At 37.8% G+C, this 16473-nt stretch overlaps 1 protein-coding gene across 29 annotated transcripts in view; it reads left to right on the top strand.

The window, feature by feature from the left end:
• Crem (cAMP responsive element modulator) overlaps nt 1-16473 on the top strand; it is a 70623-nt gene that overhangs the window by 43779 nt on the left and 10371 nt on the right. For 11 of the 29 annotated variants that reach the window (XM_021150200.3, XM_085833590.1, XM_021150187.3 and 8 more), the window contains 3 exons: nt 1397-1585; nt 12644-12679; nt 15960-16116. In XM_021150200.3, coding sequence (XP_021005859.1) covers nt 1397-1585; nt 12644-12679; nt 15960-16116 — 382 coding nt within the window. Of the gene's footprint in view, nt 1-1396; nt 1586-7578; nt 7739-7812; nt 8471-12597; nt 12680-15959; nt 16117-16473 lie in introns of those variants that run through there. The other 18 variants (XM_085833594.1, XM_085833595.1, XM_085833592.1 and 15 more) reach the window with 10 other exon arrangements.

Here is a 16473-nt window from a genome sequence, read left to right as displayed (position 1 = left end):
ATGTATTTTATATTTTAAATATTATATTTAAATATTATATATCTTAAATAAATGACAGAAAATAAGATGACAGACACAATATTGTAATGTTTATATTATGAAAACAAAAACACTTTAGTTGAAAATTTAGAGAAAAATTACTTGAGAAATACTAAGAAGGAAGAAAGTAAGCCAAAAAAAATTAGGAAAAACCAAAGTAATTTGGTATTTATGTCAGTATTCTAAAAGATGCTACAAAATTGTATTGTTGAAAATTAAGTTCTGAAGGTTAGGGTGTAGTCCTCGTTAGATTATGTGCCCCCAAAGCATGAAGCCCTGGGTTCAATCCTTATCACTTTATCAAACTGGGCATAATGGTGCAGACCTGTAATCTCAGCACGAAGTGGGCAAAAGTAGGTCATCCTCGACCAGCGAGTGAGCTTGCTATAAAGGTTTGGGATACATGAGACCTTGTCTCAAACAGAAAAGAGAAAATTCAATTTCTGTAATTGGAATTTGAAACCTTCATTTAACTCACTTAGAATTACAAATTCTTTCTGCCTTCCTCTCTTCTCTCTTCTTCCCTCCGTTGCCCCCTCTCCTTCCTTTTCTTCTCCCTCCCCTCCCCTCCCCTCCCCCCCTCCCCTCCCCTCCCCCCCTCCCCTCCTTTCTGTGACTGCTTGCAATTGAACCCTGAAGCTAGCATCTGATCTGAGTATGCTCTCCCCGCCAGCTGCCTTCCATAATAAATCAGAAGTGTTTAGGTGACTGAAAAGTATAAGCCTAATGTAACTGCAGTGCCGACTGGAAATCTTACTGACCGTTTCCTAAGTATCAGGAGAATGTTGTTTATAACCAACAATATTTGAAAGAATAGGTAATAATACTTCAAAGCTGGACTTTCTGTCTTCCTCTTCACTTTTTCTCCTAAGTAATTTAGTGGAGGAGCCTGGAGAGATGGCTTTGTAGTTAACAACATGACTACTCTTTCAGGGGCCACAGACTAGATTCCCAGCATCTGCATGGTGTCTAACAACCTTGGAACTCCAGTTCTAGGAGACCCAGTGCCCCCTTTTGGCCTTCACAGACACAAGGATGCATGTAGTACACAGACATACATGTAGCCAAAACATCCATACATATAAAATAATAAAGGGATGCCTAGAAGGAAAACTTTGTGGACTCTAGGAATTAAGGAAAATTCTGAGTACAAAATACACTGAACAGCAAAACCAAAATAAAATACACTTATGTTGGTAATCTTTTACTATGATAAAGAAGCTGATGGTTTTCTTATTGATCCCACTTAGAAAGTAACAGTGGAAGCAATGGTAGTAAATAGAATATAATATATTCTCCCAATATGGGATTAAAATAACTTATAATTATCTAATATTTCTTCTTTTTTTCTATTAAGTTGCTATAGCTCAAGGTGGAACAATCCAGATTTCTAACCCAGGATCTGATGGTGTTCAGGGACTCCAGGCATTAACAATGACAAATTCAGGAGCTCCTCCGCCAGGTGCTACAATTGTACAGTATGCAGCACAATCAGCCGATGGTACACAGCAGTTCTTTGTCCCAGGCAGCCAGGTTGTTGTTCAAGGTATATTTTATTAATCTAATACATTTAGAATACCTTTGTCACACTTTTCAGTGTCTATCTGTAGTATTGTGAAATATACTTGGGTAGAATTTTAGGAGGTGTGGGAAATAACTTAAAAAACATTCAAAGAAATGTTTATACTTCAGAGAAGTTAAAATATGGTTTTCACTGACTCTGAAGAAAGGGTAATTTCAGAGAAGCATGATAAAACAAGGGAAGATGGAAATATAAATATAAATTTAAATTAAGTAAATATATTTCATTAAGGTCACATGCTCTACCTAGTGTATTTTAATTTTTTTTGCTTATATTTTGCTGTGTGTGTTCATATATGAGAGTGCACAGTGTTCACGCCATGGCGTGAGGTTAGAGGACAATTTTGTGGAGTCATTTATCTTGGCTTACATTTTATGTGGGTTCTGGAGATCAGATCCAGCTTATCAGACTTGTGCGGCAAAAATCCTTTACTGACTGAGCCATCTCACTGGCCTCCAGCATATTTCTATTACTTTTTATGGGGTTATTTAAGTACATAGTCAGTGATATCTTGAGTTTGTTCTTTTTTTTTCCTAGCATGTTTTCCAAGTATAACTTTCACACAACGCATTTTAAACAAGTGCTGATTTTTATATCTTTTAGACTCTTTTTAGTATAAAGGCTAGTAGACTTTTTTTAAAAAATTATTTATTTATTTTATGTATCTGAGTATACTGCCGCCGTCTTCAGACACACCAGAAGATGGCTTAGATCCCATTACAGATGGTTGTGAGCCACCATGTGATTGCTGGAAATTGAACTCAGGACCTCAGGAAGAGCAGTCAGTGTTCTTAATCACTGAGCCATCATTCTTGCCTGACTAGTAGATTCTTATAGCTCTTATGAAAGGAGTCTATAGTGAAATAAAATAAGATGTCACCATAAGCTTTTAGGGTTACCTATATGTTCAGTTCAAACTGGGTAATACATTATTTTAATTTCATTCAGCTGTGCTTATGATTAATATAAAACATGTATTTAATACAACTTAAAATCTTGTTTTAATTCTAATCTTTTGGGTCTATTTGTCTAGAATGTATCACACCCACTTAAAGAAAAGTAATATGTTCTTTTATTCTGAATTTTCTTGGATATATGGCCCAACTGACCCAGAATTTGAAGAAATTTCCCTGTCTCAGCTTCCTGAGTGCTGAGCTTACAGCCACATGAAGTGGCATGCCTGGTTGATGAGTCCTTTTCCTCCTGTGTACTTGGGGGATGAATGTGGGGTATAATAAGAAAACACAGAGTGTGAAAAGGTCTGGAGAGATGGCTCTGTTGTTCAGAGTGCTTGCTGCACAGTCATGAGGTAGTCCTGAAGAGTTTAGATCCCAGAACTCACAAAACAAGTCAGTTGCAGTGCATATGCCTGTAACCACAGCTCCAGAGGGTGGAGACAGGAGGATTTCTGGGGCTTTCTGACTTCCAACCCCAGGTTAAGGAAGAGATCCTACCTCACAAAATCAGAGTCAGAGGAGGAGAATTGGCCATGCACACACATATGCATATATACTCAACACAGCATAGAAACACATATAAACAACAAACTAAACAAGTAAGTCTAACCTTAAAATAAGAAGAAAGACTGAAGTTGGATATGCTAGTTAGTATATGATAGTAATTCCAGTACTTGAGTCTAAGGATTACTTTGAGTTTTAAGCCAGCCTGGACTAAGAGTTCCCAGCCAGCAAGGGTTCTATAGTTACACCCTGTTCCTTCCACCAAAAACAAACAAGAAAACAAAGACAAAAAGTGGTGGTATTTTATGGGGAGAAAATAGTGTTTACACACTAAGGTTTACTTTACATTAAAATTAAAGCCATTTGTTAATTTTTCCTATGCTCAAACCTTTTTTTTTCTAAACAAATACAGAAGAGTCTTTTCTTCTCATATCACCTGTTTTACATGGAGAAATTGATATTGCAAAATTGATACTTTAAAAATGTTTTTAGACTTTTCCATGTTTGAAACTTTGTACCTAAGTTTTATGCCTTGTGTGTTAAAGATCATTTTCTTTTACAAGTTTCAAAGGTATATTCACTTTTGTGTGGGGGGTATACATGTATATCAGATACATGTCTGTATCTGGATGGGTTTCTTTCTTTCAACTGCCCGGATTGCAGGCATATCTGGGCCTGGCTTTTTACATGGATGCTGGGGACCAAGCTTGTATCCTGAAGCTTGTGTGGCAAGCACTTTACTGACTAAGCTGTTTTCCAGCCTCCTTTTTGCTTTTTCTGTTTTCTGTTGTTTCAAGCTGGAAACTCAAAGTTACCCTTCATGCACTCTATCCCTTTCTTCCCAAAGCCCCTGTATAGACTCTTCCCCATGGTTAAGTTAAAAGGTTTTCATTTCTCTCCTATCATCAGCCTATCTAGGCAGCTGTCCCTGTGATCTGGATGACCACAAAAGTCAGCCTTCTTGGAGCTGAGAGCTGTAGCAACATTTCAGTACTTCCTGGCTCAGTTTTTGGGGAACACTATGTCAGAGTTCACTTAAATTCTTGTCATTGGGCTGGAGAGATGGCTCAGTGGTTAAGAGCACTGACTGCTTTTTGTGAGTTCAAATTCCAGCAACCACATGATGGCTTACAACCATCTATAATGAGATCTGATGCCCTCTTCTGGGGTGTCTAAAGACATCTATGGTGTACTTATATATAATAAATTAATAAATCGCTAAAAACATTCTTGTCATCACCTTCAAATGATTCTGGGCTTCTAATACTTTTAAAAAGCAAGATGTTATCTCCAGTATCTCTGCTTCTTTAATACACTCCTGTGTCTGCAGGTTAACGTGGATGCCCCAATATCCCACCAACATTCCCTAAATCTGTTCAGATTGAGATATAATCCTATAGACTGGGTTGCTTTCATAATTCATACGTAATATATGTCTATGGTTTTGGACACTGGGAAGTCGAAGAATCTTAGACTAAGGGTCTAAGGGTCTCTGGAGTGCCTGCTGATTCACATAAGCCATTATCTGTCTCTGTACATGGTGGAAAAGACTAGGGGCTCTGTGTTAAGGATATTAAACCCAATTAATGAAATCTTGTTATGTAACTTTTCCTGGGTAATGTGAACAAATGTCTGTTAAGCCAAGTTGGGGTGGCAGTGGTGAATGTGAATGATTGTTTCCAAGTCTGGTGCTGGGAACCTGTGCATTGATTTGGTTGCTTACAGGGATACATGTGAATGGTCCCTTCTAGGAACACGGGGATTCAAGTGTAGCCGCACCACAGAAAAGGTCACTCCAGCAAAGCTGGCACTCTCTGTCCATCCTGCAGGCAGCTCTGCGGTGCGAGAGTCCCTTCTGCTCAGCACTTATTACTTCTTGTGGAGTAATAACCATGGGCAGAGGCTCAAAAATCTTAGTTTCTGGAGCATCCGGGGACACTTGTTTACTTGTGAGTCTTAGGGGACTCATCTTCCCACTAGAGGAAGGGAAGGGATATTTTCATTAGAACAAAATCATTACACAGAAGAACTCTACTCTCAAAATATATTACTTCCAATCCTGTTGCATCGGGATTAGGATTTCAACCTAGAAATGAGGAGTTGCGCAGGCATTTGCTCTATAGCATAGTGGATGACTATACTGAGAATGTCAGCAAACGCTGGGCATGTGCTAGGCACATCCACTGTGTTGCCTACCTCTTCCTCCTATGTAGGCCTTGCTCTTTCGCAGGCCTTCCCTCATTTCTTTCATTTCCTCTGACAGGTTTTTTTTTTCTCTCCACAGCCTTTATATCTACTCCCTGTCCTGACAGGCACCATTTCCTCAGCCTCTACACGTTATTCAGGTTTTATCTTAGATAATACTTCCTCCAGGAAGACTTCTCTGGCCTTCCAAATCTGGCCTAGGCAACCCCACACTTCCCAGTGCATCTTCTTAGGTAATAGATCATGTGTACTGTCACTCTGTGTCCTGCCTCAATGCTAAGTTCTATTTGCATTACAGCCTTTAGTATCTACCAAGATCTGTCATGTGATAAATGTAAACATTACAAATGGAAGTGGTGTAGTGGCACATGTCTATAATCCCAGCTCTTAGAATTATCAGTTTGAAGGCTACAGAGGGAGGCTCTGGTCAAGTAAGAAAAAAAAAGGCCCCTATATCTGAAAATATAAGGTTAGATCAACAGTTTAGTGTAGAGCTGTATTTAAGCTTTCCTATTAGCAATAATCACCTCCACCTTAAAAATGACATTTGTCTTTTATGTGTGGACATGGATATATCATATACATATTAAAGAACAACTTGCAGGAATTAGTTCTCTCCTTCCAACATGTAGGTCCTGGTGGTCAAACTCAGGTTGTCAGGGTTGGTAACACATGCTTTTATCTACTGAGCCATCTCATGGGCCCTTTCCCCTCCTTTATACAGTATCTCTTAACTGTCACTGTGCAAGTTTAAAGAAATATTGAGATAAAAATAAATGGATTCTGAATTATAAATAAGGATTATTAATATTATTCTGACCCTCAAAGCCTTAGGTGTACCTGGATAGGAAGGAGCTCCTGGTGGAGTGTTGTTGAGACTGTCAGCAAGTCCTCATCTTTAATCTTCACTTGCAATTCCAGTTTCATTGCAAGGACTCTGCAAAACCAGTAGAAACATGGATGATCTATGCCCTTTGGTCACCTCACCCATGCCACAACATAAAATCCTTACCTTTACTGCAGCATGCTTAGTTGAATAACATAGAAATATAGCATTTAAAAGAAATCATTGTGTCAGGTGTGGTGGTGCGTACCCTTAATCCTAGCACACAGGGGCAAGGCAGGTGGGTCTCTGAGTTCCAGGCCAGCCAGGGATACATAGTGAGACCCTGTCTCAAAAGAAAAAATATTGACCATTTATGACATACAAGTAGATCATTAATATAAAGTCAGGTTGAATTTTAATCATACAAGACAGTGGATTTTTACAACCTACTGGGGATAGGGGAGAGAAGATCTCATGAAGCAACATGTCAGGGCTTTTTTTTTTTCTTTCTTTCTTCAGTAAAGGTGAAAAAATATTCCATGCTGTGGAGCCTGGTATGTCTTAGAACATATGTCAACTTCTTTATGACCTTGATATTGTTAAGATTTCAGTAATTGTCCAGCTTTTCATGTGCAGAAATCTCAAGTTATCCAAATAAAAGCTAACATTAAAAATATGAATAGCAACTTTAGTTATGAATTTTAAAATCATTAAATTTCATGGTATTACATTGAATTGCAAATTTCTATTTATATGGGTCAAAAGGGTCAAATATCAGCAAGTTCACATTACTCTGCCAGTTAAGGAAGACACTGTATACCACTTGCTGCTTTGGCATAGTGAGTTTCTAGACTGTCAGCATTTCCTCATTTCAGGTAATGTGAACAAATTCCAAGTCACTCTGGGAACAGCTAGATTTTATGGTGTGATAGCAAATGATTTAGCAAATAAAAGTAACTGAATACAGGTACCTGGATATTTCTACCTCAATAAGTTTAGAACTGCCTATGAAATATATTTTATTTTTTGTATTGACTGTCAGGATTTTTTTTTATTAGATATTTTCTTTATTTACATTTCAAATGTTATCCCCTTTCCTGGTTTCCCCTCCGAAAACCTTTTCTCCCATCCCCTTCCCCCACCCCCTGCAAACTCCCCCTTCCTGGCCCTGGTATTCCTGTATATTGGGGCATAGAGCCTTCACAGGGACTGTCAGGATTTTTTGTTCAGTCCCTGAAATGTGGATCTCCAAATGCTTCCTTCTTTGGGTTCTAAGAAACAGATAGGGCTCATTTCTCCTCCTATCGCCACAGCTTCATGAGCTACAACTCTGTAACTTCTCATTTTTATTTTTTGTCAGAGCTCATATGAAAAGATTTTTATGTCAAAAGTGAGAAACAAGAACATTCAGATAGTTTATTACAGGAAGAGTTTTTACAGGGCTTTGCTTCCAGTGAGCTGCACATTGATGGCAGTGATAGGCTGGTGACGTCACTGTGATGTCAGTGCTCCTACTTATCTTACATATGCTTGCTAGTTTGGAACACTTTATTTGGACTGTGGTACGGCCAATAAGACCACTCTATATGCAAAAGCCCAACATGGCTGTAACTGGAGATGAAACTGGTAAGAACTTAAAGGGGGATTTACATTAATTTTGTTTTGTTTTAATACAGGATTTAGAAATATTTAGGAACTTTTGAGTGTTTTAGAAAGTGTGATTTTTTTTTTGCAGTTGCTTATGCATAAGAAGTTTCTTTTCATGCTTTTGTTAAGCCATTAGAGTGCGATTGCTTGTTTATAGTGCTATTGTATCTTTGCTCCAGGGCTTTAATGCTCTGTTGAGGAAGGCAGTGATCTGCCTGCTCGCCCTGCTTTTCTCTTCCCCTTTCTCCACTTATCCTAGTCGTTCTGCCTCACTAAACTAGGCTAATAATTTATCTGCAACCTGTTGGAAATTCAGTCTAGCTACCAGTTAAAATATCTGATGTCCATGTTGTAAACACTTGAGCTACTAGGTGCACGGGATAGGGGAAACAGTGTGCTAAGAATGGATGTTTTTCAGCCTGCTAGTTCTTTCCTCCTGCCTTTAAAAAATGGTCTGCTCTTCAGCTAATTGAGTTCAAAGGGCTGACGTCATTACATTTCCTGGAATCGTGTTTCAGCGGGGAAGTGGAAAAGTTAAACTCCAAGCACATTGACGTCAGCTCCGAGTCATGTTGTGATTTAGTCAGTTCCTTTCTGCTTTGTCAAGCTTGGCGGACAGATTGCAAGTTTGTTAACTAGTTCACCACCGCTTTTGGCTGCGGGGACGTCTTTAGATCGAATAGCAAGTCTGACTTTAGCATTTCTCTTGTGGTAAGTATCTGCTTGAAGATAGGAACGTATTAGGGCACCTGTAATGCTTGCATTACCTTCGGAGAGGCTCTCCCAGCACCTGCCTAGTGACAAGTGGGCTATATTTAGGCCGAGGTTTTCGTGCTTGCTAGATTCATAGACAGAGTGCCCTCTAGTGCCTTGTAAGGGACGTGTTTTTGTCTTTCATTGTTTCCTCAGCCTTTTCTACTTAAGCTTTGTAATAAGTTCATTAGGTTTTGCTTTTCTTAATTATAGATAAGTGATTTTGAAATACTGAGTTACCAGTGACCTTTGTGTAGTTTGTGACATTGTTTGTTGGATTTATTTGTAACCCAGTTTTGAATTTGCAGTTGAATTGAGAATAAAGAGGATTACAAGGCTTCCCCACAATTTAGCTCACATTGCATTGTTTCTGTGATGTTCCTTAAGAAGCTGTTGTTTTGTCAGATGGTGCTTTTTGTGAAGTCTGTAGATGTGCTGTAGATTGCAGCAGCTATGGAGCAACAGAGGAGCCCCAAACCAGACACTGTTGTAGTGTGATCCTGAAATCAATTACTTTTTTTTTTTATGTGTGTGCACGCATTTATTTTAGAAAAAAATGTTGGTTTGTTTCTTCTAAGCAAACTTTAAATTTCTATTCACCACTTGACTGTCAGAGCAGGAAAGGATGTAGTAATACAATAAAATAGAATGATTAAAGTATCAAGTATATATAAAGGTGAATAATTAAGGTATGCATTTATATTAAAATTTTAGCCATTGCTTGTGAATTATATATTCTTATGTTGATAGAATGAACATGTTATCTTTGAAGCACTTTCTTCTTATAGTTTGTTTAACAGCACTAAGCTACAGCTTCAAATTTAAAATTTTCAAAAACACTAAAACTTATAAATGTTGAAGACCCAACTGTAGTTTGGAAATAACTATTTTTCTGAATCTTTCACTTTTCTCAGTGACATTTGAAAAGGTGTTATATTGAAAACAATAAATGAAATTTATATCCTTTTTATTAATGAGCAAAACTGCACGCGATTGAAGAACATTTTTGGGAGTGTGGCAGAAATGCTCTTAGCAGTCTTTGGATTCTTGACTCTGGGATAGTATGGGTTGTCAAGCTGGGGAAATTGGCTTAGATTAAGGACTTAGAAACCTTTGATCACCACCAGCATTTACATCATGACACAGTGATATGTATGTGTCACTTTGAACTTATATAAAACAAGTTTCACATAAAAGTAACACAAAACACAATTATTTTCTATCTAATTTTCTTTTTTGCTTTAAATGTTATCTTGACCCATGAAATTGATTTTATGACCCATGATCTGTAATGTATGCCTGAGATCCACACTCAAATCAGGCTTATGTTGATGACTGCCCTAGAAAAGATCTTTATGGCATCTCTAATAGGATCATGGAATCAAATAAAAGAATGATATTGTTAATTCTGCTTGGTGTAATGTAAATTTGTATTGTTCTTTTTTAGTCTTATTTATAATTGATTATGTTTGGAACTGAGTTTACTGTTTTAAGACCTGGATTGTAATAGCTTGTATTCAAGAGGCATTTCAGAATTGTTAAAACATACTTTTCAACTATTCAGATTTGGGAAATAGTATCTTAGTGTTTGATGTAGGAGAACAGGGATACATACCACTTTTGTGATTTCTCTTAGGAAAATTTAACGTTAAGGGATGATTTTGATTAGGGTTTAACTTTTTAAGTCGATATTAAAGCAAATTATACTTGGATTGGAAGTAGATAGAAGAATAACCTGCTGTGAGTTCAGTAAGGCCTCAAAGCTCATAGGACAGCTATCATGCTGTCTCTACTTGGTGAATATATTTAATGCAGTGTTTGGTATATTTTACTTTTTCCTATCTTATTTTTCTATCTGAATATACTGCCTGTCAACACTTTGCATTTATGTAAATATATATATATATATAAAATATATTACAAGTAAATGAATACAAGTTAATGAAAGAGCTAGCAAAGTACTCAGATTGTAAAGGAGACACGGAAGGAAGGAAATAGAGGTTGAAGCCTTGGAGGCCCACCTAGAGGAAGCCATATGAAACACTGGAAAAGGAGAGGTGCTTTATATTCATGCTCACCCTTCACATAGGACACGCACTACTCCACAGGTAGTAGTATCACTGCATGCAGATCAGAGTAGGCAGGGACTCTTCCGAGTTACAAAGCCAGCCAGAAGTGAAGCAGCTCAGGTTCTCATAAGCTTCTAATTCTGCTCACACTGCTCTCATGACACTGATAAGTAATGCTAATGTAGCATAGATCATAATAGCATGCAAGACATAGCTTTTACAATGTATAAAGTGAAGCTAGCACCACTTGTAAGTAATCAAAATGGAGTTCTTTCCTAGACTACTATTCTGATAAGGCAATAGAGCATTTGTCTTTCTGTAGAACCTTAAATTTTCAGTATTTATGACTTCCTGTATTTTTCATAAATTTCCTAACTTTTAAGACTTTCATTGAAAAAAAAAAAAGAAGTCCCTTTATGTGTATCTTGGGTTGAATATGTTAATCATTTCATATTGTATATCAATGCATCAAATATCATTTGTACACCTTGATTATACATATATATAATTTTAATTTGTTAACTATACCTCAATAAATAAATAAAAACTGAAAATATTTAAAATTTATTTATTATTAGTTTGTATGTGTGCAGGTGTGTGTGTGTGTGTGCACGTGTGTGTGTGCAGCTGATGCCATGGCATGCATGAGGATGACAGAGGACAGATTTGAGGAGTTGCTTCTCTTCCCTCATGGGTTCCAAAGGATCAAACTCAGGTTGTCAGGTATGCATGACCGTTACTTTTATACCTTGTTCTCTGGTCTTAAACATCAATCATTTAATGTCTTAATTCTATATAAGACTTTAAACACAGTTGAAAATTCTCACTGCTTGTTAGTCACCTTTATATGATTTTGTTGACATGGAGAAGAAGGAGCAATGGGAAGGGAAACTGTGACAGAATGGAACGTGAGGCACAGAGAGGCCTGAAGTGGGAGCTACAAGCATTGGTGTGCTGTTTGAGATAGAAAATTGGGTGAGGGATAAGGAAGATGCAGTGGGTTTTGGAGCTTTGGGAAACTAACTCTCCTCGGTTACAAGGATGATTGCTGAGTTACCCCTGCTGTTTACTGTTTTGTTTTGTTTTTAGATATTTTCTTCATTTACATTTCAGATGCTATCCCGAAAGTCCCCTCTCCCCTCCCCCCCAAACCATGCTCCCCTACCCACCTACTCCCACTTCTTGGCCCTGGCATTCCCCTGTACTGGGGCATATAAAGTTTGCTAGACCAAGGGGCCTCTCTTCCCAATGATGGCCGACTAGGCCATCTTCTGCTACATATGCAGCTAGAGACACGAGTTCTGGGGGGTACTGGTTAGTTCATATTGTTGTTACACCTATAGGGTTGCAGACCCCTTCAGCTCCTTGGCTACTTTCTCTAGCTCCTCCATTGGGAGACCTGTGTTTCATCCAATAGATGGCTGTGAGCATCCACTTTTGTATTTGCCAGGCACTGGCATAGCCTCACTCGAGACAGGGTCCTTTACTGTTCTTAAGATCAGTGAAATGGCATAAAGGTGGGAAATTGTATAGGTATGGTGGCTTATGTCTATGATCCCAGTACTCTGGAAGCTGAAGTAGAAAGATTATGAGTTCAAGGTCCTGTCCCAAAACACCAAACCAACAAAGCCCCTGGTATTCAGTCAGTAGACACCCTGATAAATAAATAATAAAATAACAATCTTCTCGAGGTATTGACAAATAGTTTTTTTTTTTTTTGAAAGCTATCAAAATAAGCACTTGAGGTATTTGTTATTTATTTCTTTGTTTCTGTATCTGACTTCTTTTCCCTAAGGACTAGGAGTTATACACTATGATTTATCAAACTTGTTAGAAGGTGAAATTCTAATGGGAAAAATTATTGGTGATGTTATAAACCTTGTAGCTACATATAGTATAAGCATAATTTGGAACACTGTATTTCAGACACCAAGGGAGGGGATTAGAAGGGAACTAATGTGTTAAATGTCTTCTGTGTGCCAGGCACTATGCTAGACACTTTGACATGTATTACAGGGTTTCTTGTGAGTATGAAATGAGATGATGTATCCCCATTTTACAGATGAGGAGACTGACCTTGCCCCAAGTCACATGGCTGGTAAGTGGCAGAGCTGGACTAGTACCCAGTACCCAAATCCAATGCCTTTTCTGCTGTACCGTGTTAGAGCTTGAAAAAAGAGAGGTATGAAGTTCATGATCAGAATTGACAACTCCAGGGATTGTTTTTCATGACAGGAGTTAGATAGTTAGAAACACACTATTAGAATCCCTGCCTCTAAGCTGCCATGTTAGATGTATCTAAAGTGTATTTAGGAAGAACAATGTCTCTTGTCAAGAAATGCTGGATTGAATGAACATGTGGCATTTCATGGGACTTTATATACCTTTGTGTTAAAGACAGTTACAATAACATGTCTACAGAAGAATGCTTATTAAACACTCAGATGGTAGCATGCCTGTGCAATACCCTAGGGAGTTTAAAATTGACTTTGTAGAGGGTACATTAGTCCATTAAGCACCCTTCATACAAAGTTCTGTGCTAGATTCCAGAGCATAAAATGAAACAATACTTTTCTTGACTTCTCTGAACATTCTTGCCTACCTGAGAATAAACTTGGAGTAAACTATAGCAGTACAAATACGTTTTTCTTATTATTTATTGTCAGTCATGATTTTTAAGCTCCTATACATGATTTATGGATTCTCAAAAGATAAATATGAAATTCTAAAGTCAGGTATGGTGGCACCTTTTTGTAACTCCCAGCCTTTAGAAGACTGAGGCAAGAAAATTGAAAGCTTAATGCCAATCTGAGTTACGTGGCAAGATCTTATCTAAAAAAACCTTACAAAATAATTTTGATACCTTTAGTACTTAGATAGGCTAGTAATTGGGCTTTATAAATAGTACAGGAATAAAAGAATGTAGGATGGTTCTTAGAAATTACCACCGAATTTGTAATGTTAGAGACTGATGCCAACACAAACATGTTCTCATAACTTGTTTAAAAGAAATCTGATATTTAGATTCCCTCAAACATTTTCCCCATCATTTTAATGTACTTTACGATGATTATATTTGCATGTAGTTACACTAATTCCTACTTGCTTGAAGTAGTGAGTTGGCATTCTGGACTTGTGTTATAACAAACAGAATGAATATACATCTGAGGCACAATGAAGCTGCACTTCTCGGATATATCAGAGCTAATATATCCTATATGTCATCCCCTTCAGATGCAAAGTGACTAAGCTTTAAATCGCTTTGACAGATTTAAAGAATGCCCTGTTTGGTATTGCCCTTGTCCCTCATGTTACCAAGTCTGGTTTTCCAAGGACTTCTGTAGCTTCTGTAGACAGACAAAAGGTCTTTTGTTGTTGCTTTGCTTTGCTTTGCTTTGCTTTGCTTTGCTTTGCTTTGCTTTGCTTTGCTTTGCTTTGCTTTGCTTTGCTTTGTTTTTGATATGCTGTTTCTGGTATGCACTTTATCTGTGGTGTGTCTCTTTTCCTCTTCCCATAAAAAGATGAAAAGAATGCCCTTAAACCAGCTTTCAAACATTCTGTTCTCACTTATAGAAAATAGTGGCCAGACGTGGATCCAATATCCATTCTCTTTTACTTCACACACAAGGATTCACCCTTTTCAACTACTCACTTTAAAACAGGTTTCTGATGCCTGTTTGGTGTGGTGGCGCACGCCTTTAATCCCAGCACTTGGGAGGCAGAGGCAGGCGGATTTCTGAGTTCGAGGCCAGGTCTACAAAGTGAGTTCCAGGACAGCCAGGGCTATACAGAGAAACCCTGTCTTGAAAAACCAAAAAAGAAAGAAAGAAAGAAAGAAAGAAAGAAAGAGAGAGAGAAAGAAAGAAAGAGAGAGAGAAAGAAAGAAAGAGAGAAAGAAAGAAAGAGAAAGAAGAAAGAAAGAGAAAAGAAAGAAAGAAAGGAAAGAAAGAAAGAAAGTAGTGAGTGTGTATAACAGGGCAGAGAACGGTGAAACCATGACCAATTGCTTCCTCCTTTTCCTGCCTGCCTCTCCCTCTTAGAAAAGCACTTTCTATATTTAGGACATGGCAGCAACAGAAGAACCCCTCACACGCTGCACATTTTTAGGATTGTTTTTACACATGTTTGTGAGCAGTTTCAAAGAAGGGTTGGAATTCAGGTTGCCAGCAAGATTTGAGGGCAGGGGTGTGCAAACTTGGTCACTGGCTATTGTGTAGATTTCTGGGCAGCCTCCAGCTGGGACATTGTTTCAGCATTTGTTGACTTACAGCCTTCCCTGGATGTGGGTAAAGAAAGATGGGAGGACCTTAGGCCAGGTTCCCACTCTTCTCTCTTATTGCACGATGTTAGTTTTTATATGTCATTTTCTCTTTAAATATTTACAATTTGCACTTCTAATGAGATGTCCTTGTGTATAGTGTTTGCAAGTGTCATGAAAATAAATTGAGGACTTTACTCAAGATGCTGATTTAAGAACTTTATTGTTTTTTTCTTCCAGTTCTTTCTGTTACCATTACTGAATATACAGCCAATTAGATTCCTTCCCTTGCCTTAGCCTTTTTCTTTTTTTTTTTTTTCTTATTTCGGTTTTGGGAGGCTTTCTATAGATATATAGCTATAGAATATCTATATCTACAGATATCTATAGAACTCTGTTTTAGGTACAGGCAAATGGCAGTCGCAGCTGAAGCTTCTCGAGGATGGCTATGCCTACTTAGAGTATTTGTGTTGCCTTTACTGACTTGCTAGAGCCAGTTGTTAAGTTTCAAAACTTTTGTGAGATGGTTGTGGAACTAGCTGTTATTATCAATTATCAGTGTATGTATATGTTCACATACTTAAATAGATTCCATTGAAAGCAGCAATAGTCCTCAAATACTTATAATTGCGAATAATCTTCAGGTCATTTCCGTTTGTGAGCACATCTCTTCTCAACTTGACACTGAGTGAGGTCATATTGATGTATTTGAACTTGGTGGAATTTGCTACAGTGGAAGTGTTTTCACTGGGGAAGGCATCAGACTGCAGAGCAGGGATCTTCACTCCTGTCCCCAAAGAACAGCTCCTTATAGTTACTACCACACTGCTGATACAGGCTAAACCGTAGTCAAAACCCCTATTGCTAAAAGAGATCTAAAATGAACTAAGACATTTTCTAAAATGTCGGGAACAGGCTAGAGTACTTGTAGCTTTGTTCTAATTTGTCAAATATAATTCTTCATGTTTAAGATCCTTATACTACTAGGAACAATAATTTTTACCTCTACAAAACAATCTTTACTGACATGTACAAAGTATACTATTTCTAGGTTAATTTTATATAAAACATTAGTGAGTGGATTGGTGATATAAACTTGTAATACCTTATTCCATTGCAGCTGCCACAGGTGACATGCCAACTTACCAGATCCGAGCTCCTACTACCGCTTTGCCACAAGGTGTGGTGATGGCTGCCTCACCAGGAAGCCTGCACAGTCCCCAGCAACTAGCAGAAGAAGCAACTCGCAAGCGGGAGCTGAGGCTGATGAAAAACAGGTAAAGTACTGGGTAATCTAGAGCCACTGTAGGAAACATTTGCTACTGCGGAATTCTTAATGTACATTTGCAAAACTGTTTCTCAGATTAAGTGTTGTGTGGCTTTGTGTGTGTGCTTATGCTCTGCCCGTGATGATAGTTTCCTTCTGGTGAGTTCCTGGTCATTGATGCTTATGAAGATAAGCAGTAGATATGTTTCTTCATGTTGTGAGGAATATCAAAAAATATGTAATCTTTAAAAACAGTATTATTATAATATATGTATATATATTAAAAATAGTTCACTAATGAAGAAGTTTTAAAAAGATTTATTTATTTTATGTATATGAGTACACCATTGCTCTCTTCAGACACACC

The sequence above is a fragment of the Mus caroli genome, unplaced genomic scaffold (genome assembly GCF_978045245.1).
Source record: "Mus caroli unplaced genomic scaffold, Mus_caroli_1 scaffold_19, whole genome shotgun sequence".
NCBI lineage: Eukaryota > Metazoa > Chordata > Mammalia > Rodentia > Muridae > Mus > Mus caroli.
The sequence above is the reverse complement of the archived record's forward strand: the minus strand, read 5'-3'. Positions and strand labels throughout refer to the sequence as shown.